Raw genomic sequence first — 19,616 nt, 5'->3', positions numbered from 1 at the left:
AGAAAACATTGGAATTCATCAGGGAAGTGACAGGAACCCTCTGAGGCACTGAAGGAAAGGGAAGTGAGCAGTTGGCCTGGCTGGGATCAGCTCAGTTCCAGGAAGAACTCCCCATTGTGGGAAAATGGTAAGCAAGAGATTCACGGCGATGCACATTCTTACCGTGGACACCTATAATCCTAGCCACAGGAGAACTTCTTGGCCCTTACAGGCCATAAGCCTAGTATAGGAGCTGCCTGGAGTTCATGTGACTACATTGTTTCAGGGAGAAAATTCACACTGGATCTCACTCACCTCTCAAGACCCAAGCTGTTTAAGGGAATTCTACATTTGGAAGTTAAAGGAAAATGTCTACCATCATGAAAACACACAAAAGTATAAACATCACTGGTAGAGCAGATAAACAAATGAAAAAACAAAAGAAAGAAATAAAATGTTGTCACTACAGAAAACCACCAAATCACAAAAGTAACCAATAAGAAAGGAAGAAAAAACAAAGGATGTACAAGTCAATCAAAAACAAATAAGAAAATGACAGGAGTACATCCTCACCTATCAATAACAACCTTGAATGTAAACAGTTTACATATCCAGTTAAAAGACATAGACTAGCTGAATGAATAAAAAAGATAAGACACAACTACAGGCTGCTTACAAGAAATTCACTTCACCTGTAAAGACACATCGATTGAAATTGATGAAAAAAGATATTTTACACAAATAGAAACCAAAAGCAGGTAGGAGTAGCTCTATTTATATTAGGCAAAATAGACTTTAAGTCAAAAAACATAAAAAGAGGTAAAATGGTCATGGTACTGGTATAAAAATAAACACATAGACCAATGTAACAGAATAGAGACCCCAGAAATAAAGCCAAATACTTACAGCCAACTGATCTTTGACATAACAAACAAAAACACATAAGTAGAGAAAGGACACCCTATTCAACAAATGGTGCTGGGATAATTGGCAAGCCACATGTAGGGGAGTGAGACTGGATCCTCAAATGAAAAAGGAGACATTACAACTGATACCACAGAAATACAAAGGATCATCATAGACTATTATGAACAATTATATGCTAACAAATTGGAAACCTAGAGGAAATAGATAAATGCCTGGACATATACAACACACCAAGATTGAACCAGAAAGGAAGAGAAAATCTGAACATATCAGTAACAAGTAGCAAGATTGAACCAGTAATAAAAAACTCTCCCAACAAAGAAAAGCCCAGGACCAAACAGCTTTACTGCTAAATCCTACCAAACTTATAAGAAACTAACATTAATTCTTCATAAACTGCTCAAAAAAATTGAAGGGGGAATTTTGCCTAACTCATTCTATGAGACCAGCATTACCCTGATACCAAAACCAGACAAGGAAACAACAAAAAAGAAAACTACAGGCAATATCCCTGATTAATATAGATACAAAAATCCTCGGCAAAATACTAGTAAGCCAATCCAACAACACATCAAAAAGATAATACATCTTGATCAAATAAAATTTATCCTAGGGATGCAAGGATAGTTCAACACACATGAATCAATAAATGTGATACATCACAGCAGCAGAATGAAAGACAAAAAACGTGATCATCTCAATAGATGCAGAAAAAAGGATTTAATAAAATTCAGTATCCCTTCAAAATAAAAGCTTACTCTCAACAAATTAGGCACAGAAAGAACATATCTCAACATAATAAAGACCATATATAACAAACCCACAGCTACTGAATGGAGAAAACCAAGAGCCTTTCTTTCTCTATGCACTGGAACAAGGCAAAGATGCCCACTTTGACCACTCCTATTCAGTATAGTAGTGGAAGTCCTAATCAGAATGATCAAGCAGAAGAAAGAAATAAAAGATCCAAATTGGAAAAGAAAAAGTCAAATTATCCCTCTTTGCAGATGACATGATCTTATATATAGAAAAAAACTAAAGACTCCACCAAAAAAATCTCTTAGAACTAATAAACAAATTCAGTAAAGTCACAGGATGCAAAATCAACATTAAAATTAGTAGTATTTTATACATCAACAATAAATAGCTGAAGAACACATTTAAAAAGCAATCCCATTTTCAATAGCTATAAAAATAAAATAAAATATCTAGGAATACATTTAACCAAGGAGGTAAAAGACCTCCACAATAAAAACTACAAAATACTGATGAAAGAAATTTAAGAGAACACAAAATAGTGGAAGAACATCCCATGCTCATGGATTGTAAGAACTGATATTGTTAAAATGATCATACTACCCAAAACAATTCACAGATTCAATGCAATGCCTATCAAAATACCAGTGACATTCTTCACAGACATAGAAAAAAAAATCCTAAAATTTGTATGGAATCACAAAAGATCCCACATAGCCAAAGCAATGCTGAGCAAAAAATCAAAGCTAGAGATATCACACTACCTTACTTCAAAACATACTATAAAGCTGCAGTTACCAAGACAGCATGGTACTGGCATATAGACACATAAGCTAATGAAACAGAATAGAAAACCCAGAGACAAATCTGTGCATTTATCTGACATTCAACAAAGGCACCTAAAACATATATCAGAGAAAGGATATCTTCTCAATAAACAGTGCCAGAATAATTGGATATCCATATGCTGAAGAATGAAACTAGACCTTTGTCTCTTACCATACACAACAATCAACTGAAAGTGGATTAAAGACTTAAATGTAAGACCTGAAGCTGTAAAACTACTAGAAGAAAATATAGAGGAACTGCTTCAGGGCATTGTTATAGCCATAGATTTTATGGCTAAGACTTCAAAAGCACAGGCAACAAGGCAACAAAACAGACAAATAGGACTATATCAAACTAAAAGACTACTGCACAGCAAAGACAACAATCAGCAGAGTGAGGAGACAACTTGTAGAATGGGAGAAAAGTTTGCAAACTATTCACCCAACAAGGAACTCAAACAGCTTAACCAAAAAACAAATAACCAAATTTAAAAGTGGGCAAATTATCTAACTAGACATTTCTCAAAAGAAGGCATACAAATAAATGGGCAACAAATATAGGAAAAGATGTTCAACATCACTGATCATGAGGAAATGCAAGTCAAAACCACAATGAGTTATCTCCCCCCAGCTAAGATTGGTTATTATCAAAAAGACAAAAAATAACAAATGCTGGCAAGGATGTGAAGAAAGGGAAATTCTTATACACTGTTGGTGGGAATGTAAACTAGTAGAACCATTATTGAAAGTAGTATAAAGACCTTCTCTAAAAACTAAAAATGAACTACCATACAATCCAGGAATCCTACTACTGGGTATTTATCCAAAGGAAAGGAAATTAGTTTCTCAAAGGGATACTCATGTTTGTTGCAGCACTATTCACTATTGTAAAGGTGTGGAATCAACCTAAATGTCCATCAACAGATGATTGAATTAAAAAATATGGTATTATATGCACAATAGAATACTACTCAGCCATTAAAAAAAAAAAAAGAAAGAAATCCTATCATTTGTAGCAACATAGATGAGCCTGGAGGACATTGTTAAGTAAAATAAGTCAGGCACAGAAAGACAAATACCACGTGTCCTTACTTATATGTGGAAGCTTAAAAAAAAAAAAAAAAAGAGCCCATAGTAGTAGAGAGTTATGGTTATCAGAGGCTGGAAGGATAGAGGGGTAGGGAGGATACAGAGAAGTTTGTGAATGGTTACAAATTTCAGCTAGATATGAAAAATGAGTTCTGATGTTCCGCAGCACTGTAGGGTGCATATGGTAAACTATAAGTTATTGCATTTTTTTTTTTTTTTTTTTTTTTTTTTTTTTTTTTTTTTTTTTTTTGAGACGGAGTCTCGCTCTGTCACCTAGGCTGGAGTGCAGTGGCCAGATCTCAGCTCACTGCAAGCTCCGCCTCCTGGGCTTACGCCATTCTCCTGCCTCAGCCTCCCGAGTAGCTGGGACTACAGGCGCCCGCCACCTCGCCCAGCTAGTTTTTTGTGTTTTTTAGTAGAGACGGGGTTTCACGGTGTTAGCCAGGTTGGTCTCCGTCTCCTGACCTCGTGATCCGCCCGTCTCGGCCTCCCAAAGTGCTGGGATTACAGGCTTGAGCCACCGCGCCCGGCCAGTTATTGCATTTTTTAAAAAGCGAGTAGAAGGAATTTTGAATGTTCCCAACACAAAGAAATGATAAATGTTTGAAATGCTGGATATCCTAATTACCCTAATTTGATCATTATACTTTGTATGCATATTTCAAAATATCACTCTGTGTACCATAAATATGTATGATTATTATGTGTCAACTAAAATTTTTTTAAAGAAAGAACATCTACAAAAACAAAATGCTACAGCTAATGTACTTAATGATGAAAGATTGAAGCCTTTCTCCCTAGGTAGGATACAGATAAGAATGTTTTCTTTCATCACTCTTTTTTTAAAAGCAGGAATAAACAAAATACTAATGATTGTTTAAAGGATAATACTTAACTATTCACAAAGTTACAATTTAAAATATCTTGACCAGGGTTTTCTATATATTATGTTACCATGATGACTCTGATTTTACCTTTCCTAGAGCAGTTGCTCAGAAAAAATAACTTAGAACAGTCTCCAGGACTTGCATTACCTCTCAGGCCACTGTCCCCTGGCAGATCAAAGCACTGAAATGAAGAAGCAGTGTCCTCACCCCTTTCTCCTCCTCACCTCTCTCTCTTGCCCCTTTTGTTTTTACTTTGAGCATTTCTGAGTAATAAATGCAAAATTAGGTTTGAATATAAACCAAAAGAGCCAGATGACCACCCCAATTCAAGATTCCATTTCATTCCAGGAGACCTGGCACAGAAAGGATTACGGTTCATCTACAGGGATACTGTAACAGAAATCAAAGATCATACATAAACGTCATTTGCAGGCTCTGAGCAAAGACAAACCTAGTATAAATTAATCTGCAAGTGAGGAGATTTGAACCAGGTGGTCTGCTATGTCCCACCTAGCCTGGCAAGCCAGTGTGAAAGCTCAGTTCTTCCACCCTGAAAGGACTTACCCTCCCTGCTAAGGTGGATGCAGAAAGGAAAGACCATCATACTGTGGCACCAACCTTCTAATATAAAAAAGAACTATGTTGGGGTTAAAGTACATCAACAAAGTACAAATTTTTACCATACTTATGGGATAAATTAATTCTCAATAGTTTGAAATTTATGTACACTCTAAAACTGTGGCAAACTACAGGTCTTAAACACATATACCGAAGACTTTCCTGTGGGTACAGAAAACCTGAGTAAGCCAGGTGAATTACTTGAAATCCTGAGAGGCCGTACATAACCTTCTGCATCCATTATGCCTCCCTATTATACATTCTTTTCCAGGTCACTTGAACAAGGGCATTTCTTAGCTCAGAGGGTCTAAAACACCTTAAAAAAAAAAAAAAGCCTCCAGAAATTATGATTCAAGGATTTGAAACTCTAATGTTACAGGCAAAATCTCACTTTTATAAAACATAAAATGCTGTGTTTTTTTCACTCCTAATAGCTCGTCAAGGGAAGTCACTACTAAATTGCATTCCTGCAGCCTTTCCAGCTAGTTGGATACTGCTTGTTTCATCTCCACCGAACACCATATAGGAGTGGTAAGTTTCATGTCTTGCAATTCTGCCACTTCACTTATTCCAGGGTTAGAGCGATCTACAATTTGATACCAGGATGATTATCCTGTTATGCCTTCATTATTGGGGGTGTTGCTGTAACCTGTTGCTTTGTTTTTTGTTTGTTTGTTTGTGTTTTGGAAAGGAACAAGACTTTCCAGATTCCATCTTCTTGGCCAACTCTTCTGTTGATGTCATATCAGTCTTAGCAACTAAAAAGTCAGAGGTAATTCCTTCCACGGTTTTGTTTGGATCTTGCAAAATATTAAGAACAAATTCCTGTAACACTTCTGTTGGTATTGCCCCCTTTATAATGGCCTTTTCATATAGCCCAATAGCATCGTAGGTGCCTTGTCTGGCTAACAACTTTGCTTTGTAGAACCAGAATTTAGCAGTTCTTTGGCCTCAGGAATACTGGACAATATGGCAAATATTTCATTAAAAACCACACCCCTTTCAATGAGCTGCACATATGCCGTCAGAGTGTTATTAGTTTTATTGAGCAGTTGAAGCTGTGTTTTCTTTTCTTCCTCTTCTTTTTCAATGCTCTTCCAGCATATTTATTTTCTCTATTATTTTTCTTTCTGTTTTACGTGTTATAGGAGGCCACTTACAAATTTTCCCCTTTGATTTCTGTTATTCTTCCAGTTGTTTCCTTTGATCCTCTGCTATTGTCTTCTTTTCAGTATTTGGATTCATTTGGGTCCCTTTTGGGACTCCTTTTCCCTTCATGATTGTGTCACCAGCTTGAGTTTGGGGAGCTCTCTTGTTTAGAAAATGGAAGAGCCTTTTTCAACTGGAAGTCCAACGCCTGTGCTTTGTGTGGTAAGTTGTTGTGGCATTTGTCCCCATTAGTTCCATTTGCTCTTATGCCATGAGTGCTGAGAATGACTGAATTTAAGCTGCCAACTGTCAAACTAGGCCTCTGGCTTGTGGCTTTTGATTTTTGCAGTACACACGACCAAGGCCCAAAACAAGGTTGAATGGACTGCTGATTTTGCTTAATGTTTAAATGTCTGTTACTATATCCTCCCTGAAACAAACTGGAGTATGTCTTGGTTTTGATATGTTTTACTTCCTGTTCACTAACTTATACATGGTTTTTAATAATTAACCCTATTAACCTTTGTACCCTTGACCATTAATTTTTTTTTTTTTTTTTTTAATGCTTGAGTCCTACTAAGGGTCTGAACAAAGACAGAGGGAACTGTCTTGGGATCTTTTCTCCAAGTCTTGCAAGATCTCCTTGAGAGAGTTGCCATGGCTTTACTGATAGAAACTTGACTTGTGTTTCTCTAACAAATTGTTTATTAACTCTGTCTTTCATGGCAGCACTAGTCACTCAATATCTGCCCACGGCTTGTTTAGGAACCAAACTGCTCTTGGTTCAATTATGAAAGTTATTCTTTAACTTCTTTATGGTACATAATTGAGAATCTGACTTCCTCTCAGGGTCTGACAAGGTATGAGGCAAATTCTCTTCATTAATCTCTTTCAGAAAGCTAACCAAAGATTAATTTTCAGTGCAGGTATTTCCTATGGAGTCTGTACACTTAGCATTCCTTGATATGTTAACTGCTGCTTTGTAGTCTTCAAATCCTGTGCACTTAGTGACCCCATGAGTTTTCTTGACAGTTCTTTTATGGTGAATGATCCAGCTTTGTGCCGCTGTCAACTACCGCTGGAGGCTTATGGTTTGTGTTAGAAGAAACACATCCTGAAATCAGCCTTTTGCCCAGTTTTAGCGGCTCCAACTTTCGCTTCTGGGACCTTGTAATATTGTCTGGTCTGACCTGGAGCTTAATGCTGATGGGCCTTATGCTTTAACAGGCAAAATAGCATGATTGATAACATTCTCTTGGGTAGATTTGGGCATTTATTTTTGGCTTTTAGATAAGGCTCAGTGTTTGGCACTTGAAGTTCCTTTTGACTTTCTCTGATGTTCGGTGGCAGCAGTGGTAGTGACAGGCCCTGGCCTCACCATGACTTCTCAGTCACAGTGTTTCTTCCTCTCTCACCACTTTTATTGAGTATAGTACTGGAAGTCCTAGCCAGGGCAATAAGGCTAGAAAAGAAAATAAAAGGCATACATATCAGAAAGAAAGAAATAAAACTGTCTCTATTTGTAGATGGCATAATAGCCTTTGTGGGAAATTCTACAGAATCTACAGAAGAGACTCTTACAACTGATAAATGAGTTCAGAATGGTGACAGACTACATGATCAACGCGCAAAATGTTAACTTTAATTCTTTTTTCTCAGACAGAGTTTCACTCTGTCGCCCAGGTTGGAGTGCAGTGGTACGATCTTGGCTTACCACAACCTCCGACTCCCGGGTTCAAGCAATTCTCCAACCTCAGCCTCCTGAGTAACTGGGACTACAGGTGCACGCCACCATGCCCAACTGATTTTTGTATTTTTAGCAGAGATGGGGTTTCATCATGTTGGCCAGGCTGGTCTCAATCTCCTGACCTCAGGTAATCCAGCCACCTTGGCCTCCCAAAGTTCTTGGATTACAGGCATGAGCCACCATGCCCAGCCAAGTTAACTTTAATTCTATATACTAGCAATAAACCCATGAAAACCAAAATTTAAAATATAATAGCATTTAAATTGCTCAAAAATGAAATAGGTACAAATTTAACAAAACATATATAAGACTTGCATGCTGAAAATTGCAAACACTGATGAAAGAAATCAAAGAAGATTCAAATAAAGAGGAATGTATTAGTCAGCATTCTCCAGAGAAACAGAACCAATAGGATATATATATATATATATATATATATATATATATATATATATATATCAATAGATGGATGAGATGTGATTTATATGTATCTATTGATATGTATATCAATAGATGGATGAGGCGGGATTTACTATGGGAATTGATTCGTGTGAGATCATGGAGGCCGAGAGGTTCCACGATATGCTGTCTGCAAGTTGGAGAACCTGAGAAGCTGGTGGAGTGGCTCAGCCCGCATTTGAAGGCCTGAGAACCAGGAAAGCTGCTGGCATATCTGTCAGTCAGAGGCTGAAGGCCTCAGACTCTACAGAGGTAGAGACTGGGACAGGGGAATCTCATAGCACTTGTATAAGTCTTGGAGTCCAGTGGCCAGATAACCTGGAGTTCTGATATCACAGGGCAGAAGATTGGTGTCCCAGCTCCAGAAGAAAGAGTGAATTCACCTTTCCTCTGCCTTTTTGTTCTATCCAGGCTCTTAACTGATTGAATGGTGCCCATCCTCACTAGAAGAGGGCAGATCTTCCTTACTCAGTCCACTGATTCAAACACCAGTCTCTTCCAGAAACACCCTCAGAGACACACCCAGAAATAAAGCTTTGCCAGCTATCTGGCTATCCCTTAACTCATCAAGTTGACACCTAAAATTAACCATCACAGGGAGACATGCTGTATCCATGGACTGGGAGCCTCAGCATAATAAAAATGTCAATTATATCCAAACTGATATATAGGTTTAACACAATTTCTATCAGATTTCTAGACATATTTTTGTAAATATACATAAGACTATTTTTAAATTTATATGAACAAATGGTAAAAAAAAGAAAACTTAAAAAGTCAAAACAGAATAAAATGGAAGGAATCAATGTACCTGATTTTAAGACATGACAAAGACGTAGTAATCAAAACTTTGTGATATTGGCAGAGGAACAGACACATAGATCAGTAGTACAGAATAGAAAACCTGGAAACAGCCCCATACAAGTACAGACAGTTGGTTTTTCAAAGTGGCAAAAACAGTTCAATGGAGGAAAGATTGATTCCGCAAGTGAAAAAGACTTTTCAACAAAAGGTGCTGGATATCCATAAACAAAAAGTGAACCTCAACCTAAACCTCATACCATACCTTACACAAAAATTATGTCAAAAATAGATCATAGGTTCAAAGATAAAACAAAACTACAAAACATTTAGGAGAAAATCTTCAGGATCTAGGGCTTGATGACAGATTCTTTTTTTTGGGGGGGTGGAGTCTCACTCTTTTGCCCAGGCTGGAGTGCAGTGGCGTGATCTTGGCTCACTGCAACCTCCGCCTCCCGGGTTCAAGCAATTCTCCTGCCTCAGCCTCCTGAGTAGCTGGGATTACAGGCGCCCACCACCACGCCAAGCTAATTTTTGTATTTTTAGTAGAGATGGGGTTTCACCATGTTGGTCAGGCTGGTCTCGAACCCCTGACCTCGTGATCCACCCACCTCGGCTCCCAAAGTGCTGGGATTACAGGCGTGAGCCACCGCACCCGGCCCGATGACAGATTCTTAGACCTTACATCAAAAGCATGATCAATTTCAAAAATTGATAAATTGGATTTCATCAAAATTTAAAACTTTCACTCTCCAAAATACCATGTTAAGGATGACAACAAAGCTACTGACCAGGTGAAAATATTGCAAACCACACATCTGACAAAGGGTTCAAATCTAGGATACCGCTCTCAAAACTCAACAATTAAGAACAACAAAACAAGACAAAAACTTCCATTACAAGTGGCTAAAGGTGGGAAAACTCAAAGTGTTTTTCCTCTGCACTCGTACAGCAACAATCAACACAGAAGACTTCTGTGACCAAATGTGGGAGATTTCTTCCCCCCGAACAAGCAAGCAATCAATTCTGCAGCAGACACCAGCTGGGTGTCCTCAATCCAATTCTAATCTGATGCTATCTATCTGGAGGTAACGTCAGATACCACGGGGATGAGCACTCAGTCCCATGGAACTTCTCCCCACTTCCAATGCCAATTGCAAGGAACGTGCTTCTGACTCATTGGCTATAAATCAGAGATCTCATGACCTCTTCCTTGGGTTTAATTAATTTGCTAGAGTGGCCCACAGAACTCAAGGAAACACTGAGTTTACCGGTTTATTATAAAGGATATAGATGAAGAGATGCATAGGGACAGAAACGGGGAAGGGACACGGAGCTTCCATGACCTCCGCAGGTGCAGCACTTTTCAGGAACTTGCATGCGTTCAGCTGTCCAGAAGCTCTCTGAATCCAGTCCTTTTGGGTTTTTACAGAAGCTTCATTATGTAGGCAAGATTGATTAAATCATTTGATCAGCTTACTCTTCAGGTCCCTTGTCTTTAAAAATTGGTCTTTCACGTGACCAGTCCCCATCCTGAAGCTACGTAGGTGCTCCCAGCCATCAGTCAATTCATTAAGACACAAAAAGACATCTCTTTGGAGAGTCTAAGGATTTTAGGAGTCGTTTGGCAGGAAACAGGGTTGAAGACCAAATATATATTTCACACTATCACAATGGGTGAAAGACATGAAGAGATATTTTACCAAAAAGGATACACAGATAGAAAATAAATACATGAAAAGATGCTTACATCACTAACCATCAGGAAAATGCAAATTAAGATCACAGTGAGATATTATTACTATGTACCTAATAGAACAGTTATAGTAAAACATAGTGACAATACCAAATGCTGGCTAGGATGCAGAGAAACTGAATATCTAATGCATTGCAAGTGGGAATGTAAAATAATACACCCACTCTATAAAACTGGTTGTCAACTTCTTAAAAAGAACTAAGCATACACTCACTATACAAGTGAACCAGCAATTGCACTCCCATGCATTTGTCCCAGAAAAATGAAAACTTATGTACACACAAAAAACTGTGCACAAATGTTTGTAGCAGATTTATTTGTAACAGCAAAACCCTAGAAACAACCAGTGTAAGACAAATTTGTCTTACAAGTGAATGGCTAACAAACAGTATGCATTCATACAATAAAATACCACTCAGCAATAAAAAAATAAACTATTTATATATGCAACAACTTGTAAGGATCGCAAAGGCATTATGTTGAGTGAAAAACTCAAACTCAAAATGTTACATACCGTATGATCCCATTTACATAACATTGTCAAAATTATGGAGATATAGAAGAGATTAGCATTTGCCAGACTTAGTATGGTGAGGGTGGGTATCACTATAATGAGGTAGCACCAGGGAGACCTTTATGGTTGTGGAATTGTCTGTGTTTTGACTATAGTGGTGATCACACAAACATGCACAGGAGAGACTGAACATAAGCAAAAGCTGGGAATATTACCAGATTCAGCTGGAAATAATGTTCAGCTGCGCAGGGAGGTTCGTGTCTGTAATCCCAGCACTTTGGGAGGCCAAGGTGGGTGGATCATTTGAGGTCAGGAGTTTGAGACCAGCCTGGCCAACATGGTGAAACTCCATCTCTACTAAAAGTACAAAAATTAGCCAGCCGTGGTGGTGCATGCCTATAATTCCAGCTACTAGGGAGGCTGAGGCAGGAGAATTGCTTAAACCCAGGGGTCAGAGATTGCAGTGAGCCAAGATCATGCCACTGCACTCTAGCCTGGGCGACAGAGTGAGACTCCATCTCAAAAGGAAAAAAAAAAAAAAAAAAGAAAGAAAGAAAGAGAGAGAAAGAATATCCAAACAGTTATTACAATATAGACATTGACTCTTAAAGTATCCCAAATTACTATATGATCATATTCAGTTGATGGGGAATAGAAAGTGTTCATGTGTGGCATTAAATCAGCAATGATGGAGCATTATATTACCATCTGCAATCACAGGAGGTCAAAAATAATGCCTATTACTGAAAAATGAAGAAGTGGTGATATAAACATGTTATACGAGATATGGCAGTAACAATCTAAGATAATCCATTAAAAGCTGAGAATAGTTGCTTCTGGGAGATAGAACATGGTTGGATGTTAGGGAGACTCCAATTTTTGTATGTAAAACTTATATACTATTTATTTGACTCTTAAATAGTGTGTACATGTAACTTTGACAAAGATAAACACTAATTTAGATCATTAGATGAATGTTACAGGAGTCACACATAAAGGCCAGGTGTGGTGGCTCACATCTGTAATCCCAGCACTTTGGGAGGTGAGAAGAGTGGATCACTAGAGGTCAGGAGTTCACTACCAGCCTGGCCAACACAGTGGAACCCTGTCTCCTGGTGTGGTGGCATGCGCTTGTAATCCCGACTACTTGGGAGGCTGAGACAGGAGAATCGCTTGAACCTGGGAGGCGGAGGTTTCAGTGAGCCAAGATCACACCACTGCACTCCAGCCTGGGCAACAAAGCGAGACTCCATCTAAAAGAAAAAAGGGGGAGTTATATATAGAAAGAATATCCATACTATTAGTACTAGTAAGAGAATTTCATAAGCTTTCCAGCTATGAGATTGATGTTCAAAACTCAATTGCAATCCTATTCAGTAGTCAACAACCACTGAAAAAAGTAATAATAAATTTTAAGGATTCCATAAACTAGAAAATATTAAAGGCGTCTCTAACTAACGATGCATAAGACCATTATAGAGAAAAAAACTGTAAAATTGTAAACTGAACTTCACAAAAGAAAACCTAAATAAATAGAGGTATACCACGCCCATAAATGGGAAGGCTCAATATTGGAAAAATATAAATGTCTCCAAAATAATATATGAATTCCGTGGAATCAAATAATAAATCTAAAAGGATTTTTCATGAAACTTGATAAAGTGAGTCTAAAATGCATTTGGGCCAAGAATAGTCACAACAGTTTTGGATAAGAAAAGGTGAAATGATTTTGCCAAAAGAGATAGCAAAACTTACTGTAGAGCTACGCTAAGCCAGATACAAGCATACCTTGGAGATATTTCAGGAGAATGTTGTGGCTAGTTCCATCATCTGTCGAGACCACTGAAATTTTCTCCACATCAGCAATAAGTTTGTGTTGTTTTCTTATCATTCATGTGCTCACCGGAGTAGTATTTTTAATTTCCTTCAAAAACTTTTCCTTTGCATTCACAGCTGGCTGAGTGTTTGGTGCAAGAAGCCTAGCTTTCAGCCTGTCTCAGCTTTGGACAAGCCTTTTTTCACTAAGCTTCATCATTTCTAGATTCGATTTAAAGTTAGAGATTTGCAACTCTCGCTTTCACTTGAGCGCTTAGAGGCCGTTGCAGGGTTATTAATTGGCCTAATTTCGGGTCACTGTGTCTTCCTGTGCCTCAGGGTAGGTGGGGAGGCCTGAGGAGAGGGAGCAAGATGGGGGAACGACCAGTAGGTGGAGCAGTCAGAACATACAAGACATTTTTCCATCAAGTGTGCTGTTTCATACGGACGTGGTTTGTGGAGCCACAAAACCGTTACAATAATAACACCAAAGATCACTAATCACAGATCATCATAACAGATATAATAATTATTATAATTTGAAATATTGCAAGAATTACCAAAATGTGACAGAGACACGGATTGGGCACATGCTGTTGGAAACATGGCACCAATAGACTTGCTCAATGCAGAGTTGCCACAAACCGTCAATTTGCGAAAAACGCAGGATCTGTGAAGTGCAGTAAAGTGAAGCACAATTTAATTTGCCTGTATTGACAGAGAGCTAGACAAGTAGATCAGCGGAACAAAGAGCTCATCAAAGGAACCGCAGATTTATAGACACTCACTATACAGCAAAGGTGGTAGTGGACATCAGGGAGTGCTGGATAATTAATCCTTCTAGAAAAAAGACAAGATTCCTACCACCTGTAAAACACATAAGATTCCTACCATCCGTAACGCATACACACACGTGTGCACACACACCACCAGAAAAATATAGCGAGATGTGGTACGTGCCTGTAATCCCAGTTTCTCGGGAGACTGAGGCAGGAGAATTGCTAGAACCTGAGAGGTGGAGGTTGCAGTGAGCTGAGATCACACCACTGCACCCCAGCCTGGGCGATGGAGTGAGACTCCGTCTTTGCCTCAGCCAGTGTCCAGAAGAGCTTTTCCCAAGTTTTCTTCTTTTTGTAATTCCAGATCTTACATTTAAGTCTTAAAAAGACAAATTTAATAAAAATGCACGAGGTTAATATTAAAAAACAAAGTTGTTTGTAAATGGCATAAAAGACAACATGAAAAATATAAAATTATACAGTGATCCTGAAAAAGAAGTCCCCATATTTATACCACTGTGTGTATAGTATAGGAATACTCTGGCTGTGTACATCCAATTCCTGCTCCCAGCCTTTGTGCCATTGTTTCAGGTATTATATGATATTGATGCATTATTATCATAACATCCACATTGCATTATTATTATTTTTAGTTTTAAACATTCACTTACCATCTATAGAGTTTTGTTTAAATGTCTTTTAAATTAATGCATCTATTTACTTTTTCTGTTCTTCATTCTTTTGTGTGGATCCAGATTTACACCTGGTGTCATTTTCTTTGTGCCTGTAGGGTGTCCACTAGTATTTCTTATAATTCAAGTCTGCTGGTGATGATTTCTTTTGCTTTTGTTTGATTTTAAAATATGTTAATATCAGCATGGAAGAAAGGAAAACTCCTTAACTCTTTAACTTCCTAAAAGGTATCTATTTTAAAAATGCAATAAACATTCAAAAATATTATATATATATATATATAGAGAGAGAGAGAGACAGACAGATATAGCGAGATGAAAGGGATAAATGGAAAGAGTAAAACTTAAGCAACAATTGGAAAATTTTTTTATGTAACAAAAGCTCCCAAATCATACCAATACTGCAGCTTTGTGCACCAAGCTAGAGGAACAAGGCGGACTCTCCCACACATCCCCAGGGAAACAAATATAAGAATGTTTGCTGCAAAGTTGTACTAGCAAAACACTGAATGAAGCTTCAAAATCTATCTTGAGAAGAACTGATAAATTGTGGCATATTCTTACAATAGAAGACCACAGAACAGTGCAAAATTAATAAAATGTAGCTCCACATATCAACAGGAATAAACCTCACAAACTGTGTTAAGCATAAAAAATAAAGTTCCAGAGTGCTCTGTACAGTATCATAGCATTTATATACTGGTAAAAATGTAAAAGTAATACTATACATTGCTTAAGGATTTATACATATGTTATAAAGTTATAAAATCATGCTTGAGAATGACAAACAAATTCAGAACAGTGTTTTTTTTTTTTTTTTTTAAGAACTGAAGATCATAATGGCAAATGTTACTATTTTTAAAAGATAGGATGGTAGGTCCTTGGGTATTGCTTGTATTTTTTCTGTACATTTCAGAAGAGAAAAATGCTTATGCAACTTACCAGTGATTTCAAAATATATGTGTGTTCAAATGAAATCATATTTTCAAAAACCCTGCACAAAAGTAAAAACTGCTCTGAAAATTAAGGATTGTTCATGACCAGGGTAGAATGGAAACTTCTTTTCTTGATCAGCTTAATTCTCTTGGGTGGAAGCAGGGCCGATCTGAAGCTCAGTACATGAGGGTCAAGACATCCCTGGAATCCTTATGAAGAAAATCCATCCCTGACTCAGCTCCAAAGCTCTGAGGGAAGGAACATCAAAAGGGTGTGCGGAAGGGAGCGTGTCTGCGATGGGGGTGGCAGGGACGGAATAAAGGGGTCTTTAGTGACCTATCAGTCCTTGCAGCTTCTCCCCGCTTGAACCCCTTCGAGAGGGCTGGAAGTAATGTATCACAGGGCATGCAGGGGCTGTAGAGAAAAAAATCATTCATTCATGTGTTTGTTTATTCATGAATTAATTTCACAAATATTTATTGAGCACCTACTATATGGCAGGTATTCTGCTTGGTCTGGATTCGTGGCACAGATCAGAAGTAAGGCCTCTACTCATTACACCCCAACGCCACTTTCTGGATTCTAAACTCTCTCCCATGTCCACATTCATCTTTGCCACTAGTCAGAACCTCCAAGTCCCTTGAATAGGTTCTATTCATTGATTTTAGCAATACTTTCCTTATGCATCCCCAAAATATATCATATGAAAATTGAAACATGTAACGGTGTATTGGGGGACTCTGGAGTTTGGGTCTCAACATTCATACCACTACCACACCTTGGATCTCCTCTACCCCCATCTCCAGGGTTCCAAAGAATGGAATTTGAAACCTTTCCACCTCCAAGGCACTACACAATGCATGGAGTTGAAAGACTCTGGGAATCGCAAAAAACATCTGGAGAAAATAAAGAGTGTTCACAACCTTCCCTTGAGGCTGGATCACTCTTGAGGGCCCCAGTGACTTTGTGGGCTTGCCCTGTAGGCCTCTTGCCAGCCTGTCACCCACTCCTGAAGACTAAGGCCCATCCTATGCTTACCTGTCACAGGTTCCACCTCCTGCAGATGTAGGTCGCTGTGAAACTCATCACCAGTAGCACCTTGAGGCCCAGGAGGAAAACCACAAAGATAAGGGCAGGCATCTCTGGACCTAAATGCCAAAGGATAGAAGGAGCCATCGCATGGGGGCTCTGTGAGTTTAAATGCCTTCTCTGAGGTCATGTAGTCAAGAAGTTCCAGAGCTTGCAGGTGGCACCTGATTCTGATTCCAAACCCATGTCTTCTCTCTACATTTAGTTCTCTCTTGGAAATAAGAGTTGACCTTGACCTATAAGCCTTACCTTGAATTTGGCTCAACAAATGCTGATTTGAATATCTGACACATATCAGCCACTGTGCAAGGCTTTAGAGGCACAAACCTAAGTATAATATAATCAGCTCCATGTCCCAAAGGCCTGTGGTCATTTAATATAACTTTGCTACAATCTTAAGTGTTTGGTATCATTAGCACCATTTTCTAGATGAGTAAACTGAGGTTATGGGAAGGTAATTGACTCAGCTGCCTAAGTTTACAAAGCTGTAACTACTGGAAACTAAATTTTAAAATAATCTTACCTGAATTCAAATAATAGGTATCAATAGCTGACATTTATTGTAGACTGTATGTAAAGTTTACATGTATTAATTCATTTAATCTTCATAAAGAGGATGAATTAGGAATCTTTTTTAGATGCTGTCTACAGATAAGCAGACTGAAGCACACAGGGGTGAAGTGCCTGTGCAAGAATCAAGTCGAAGAGCCTATTCTACCATTGAAGCAGACATCATGCAAGCAGGTTTTATGTGCAGGCAAGTGCACCTCCATATAACTGAAACAAATATTTTAAACAAGACAGCCTTGCTGACAACCAGCTCAGAAGCACCAGTAGTGAGTGCACTAAGCTGAACTCTCTCTTGGGAATTTTGAAGGAGATTGAGCCAGGAGATCGCTCTTTCCACAGAAATTAAAGAACCTTTCAGGATGGCCAGATTTAAAGGAATCCACCAGCCAGAAACCATTCCGGTTATTTAAGGAATCGTAGACTCTCAAGTGGGATAAGACCTCACTGATTATCAAGCTCTCCCTCCTCCCAGTACCTTCTGAAATCCACTCAGGATACAGAAGTGACCCCAGGTGCTCATAGAAGAAGACATGAGCTTACCTGTGCTCCCAATGGGCTTATAAGTGGTGTGGGCTGTTGTGGACAGTATGAGGTTGGCCCGTTTGGGAGGCTGTCCTTCATGTTCCACCATGCAGGTAAGCACCCGCTCAGGCCCCTGCACTGATGCATTCACCAGCAGCAGGTTTTCCAGGGTGTAGGACCCATCACCATTCTTCTTGAATGTCGGTTGCTCAGTGCCTTTGAGTGTATGGCAATCCTCTAGCCAGGTGAGGTGCACATTTTGTGGATAGAATCTTTGCACAAGGCAAGTAACGGCCACCAAGCTGGAGAAGGTGGGAGACTGGAACACTGTCACTGTAGGGGGAACTGATAAAGCCCAGAGAAAACAAATAGTTATTGTGGGAAGCCATCTGTAGGTGCCTGGAAGCTCCTTGAGGATGAAGTCATCTGCCTAGGCCTAACCAGAGCCTGCCACAGAGCAATATTTTAGGCATTGGTTAACAAATGCACACATAAGGAAATGCATGATTGAATGATAGTGCAAATTCATGAGTGAATGCATGCTTGGATGGATGGATGGATGGATGGATGGATGGATGGATGGATGGATGGATAGATGAATGGATGGGTGGGTGGATGGATGAGTGAATGGATGGATGGATGGATGGATGGATGGATGGATGGATGGATGGATGAGTGGATGGTTAGATGGGATTGATGAAAGCCATTTAATCTTTCTTTTCTTTTTCACTTTGGCCATTAAAGATGAAAAGATGAGGTATGAATTCCACTGAAGAAGCTACAAATCATTTAACTTACTCTATGACTAGATAAATTTAAGATTTGAAGATTCACAGACTCTAAGTCTTAGAATCCAACACATTAAGATTGCACATAGGAAGGAGCTTCAGATTCAGATTAGGCAAGTTAGGTTAAGTAACTTGCCTGAGGGCACAAGTAGCAAAGGTGGGTTTACACCAGAGACAGCAGGTTTTACCTTTATGCTGTTCTAACACCCAAACTACAAGGCTATAAGCATTTATGATTCTAGGCTTCCAAAGTTATGATCTCATGACTTCTAGAATTGTTTCAACCAGATTTTCAGCTATGCAATAGAATGTATTCACAGTAAGGAAAACTGGACAAATTTGAAATCTTATAAAACACTAAATATTTCGGTAGACTTCTTATGAACACACAACACCATGCAGCTCTAACACTAAACTAAGGGTTGGTTGATCCGGATTCTGGTCCTTGCACTGATACCATAGCCAACTGTGAGACCTATGCCAGTCACTTTCCCTCTGTTTCTAAGACTCTAAAATTATGAAATTCTCTGAGGTCAGATCAGCTCTCATGGGCCTAGTTAAGAGAGATTTCAGCTCTTGGTCTCGGGTAGAGGAAGCAACTCTTTTGGTAGTGCAATTTGAAGGAGTTACAGAAATCCAACTCCCAAATATCATTTTCTCATCCTCAACCTATCCAGACTTGTAAAATTTTATCAGTGATGTTGCTAATGGCAGCTGAGGCAGACACCCTCCCTGAGCTTGTTACCTGAACTTAGTCTTTCCCTTTCAGCACACCAGGAGAGGATAGGGATCTCACGAAGAAAAGAGCAAGGCCTGAGAATGGAGGACTCCGGGTGTTGAAATCTTGGTAACTGGGGTGGTGCCCGTGGAGAAGAGGGCAAGGTAAGGTGCCTCCACACAACTACCATGGGTTCTA

General features: G+C 38.9%; 1 protein-coding gene across 2 annotated transcripts in view; it reads right to left on the bottom strand.

The window, feature by feature from the left end:
• Positions 1-6,165: 6,165 nt before the first annotated feature.
• The window catches only part of LOC111548093 (tyrosine-protein phosphatase non-receptor type substrate 1-like), a 28,006-nt gene continuing 14,555 nt past the window's right edge, over positions 6,166-19,616 (bottom strand). Inside the window, exons 5-11 of one of the 2 annotated variants that reach the window (XM_023220316.2) lie at positions 19,446-19,613; positions 17,931-18,257; positions 16,770-16,879; positions 15,738-16,145; positions 14,775-14,946; positions 13,298-14,482; positions 6,166-7,694 (exon numbers count right to left, since the gene is read on the bottom strand). In XM_023220316.2, the coding sequence (XP_023076084.2) occupies positions 16,773-16,879; positions 17,931-18,257; positions 19,446-19,613 (602 nt within the window). In that variant the 3' untranslated portion in view covers positions 6,166-7,694; positions 13,298-14,482; positions 14,775-14,946; positions 15,738-16,145; positions 16,770-16,772. Of the gene's footprint in view, positions 7,695-10,486; positions 10,905-13,297; positions 14,483-14,774; positions 14,947-15,737; positions 16,146-16,769; positions 16,880-17,930; positions 18,258-19,445; positions 19,614-19,616 lie in introns of those variants that run through there. The other variant, XM_023220317.2, reaches the window with a different exon arrangement.

The sequence above is a fragment of the Piliocolobus tephrosceles genome, chromosome 20 (assembly GCF_002776525.5).
Source record: "Piliocolobus tephrosceles isolate RC106 chromosome 20, ASM277652v3, whole genome shotgun sequence".
Taxonomy (NCBI): Eukaryota; Metazoa; Chordata; class Mammalia; order Primates; family Cercopithecidae; genus Piliocolobus; species Piliocolobus tephrosceles.
The sequence above is the reverse complement of the archived record's forward strand: the minus strand, read 5'-3'. Positions and strand labels throughout refer to the sequence as shown.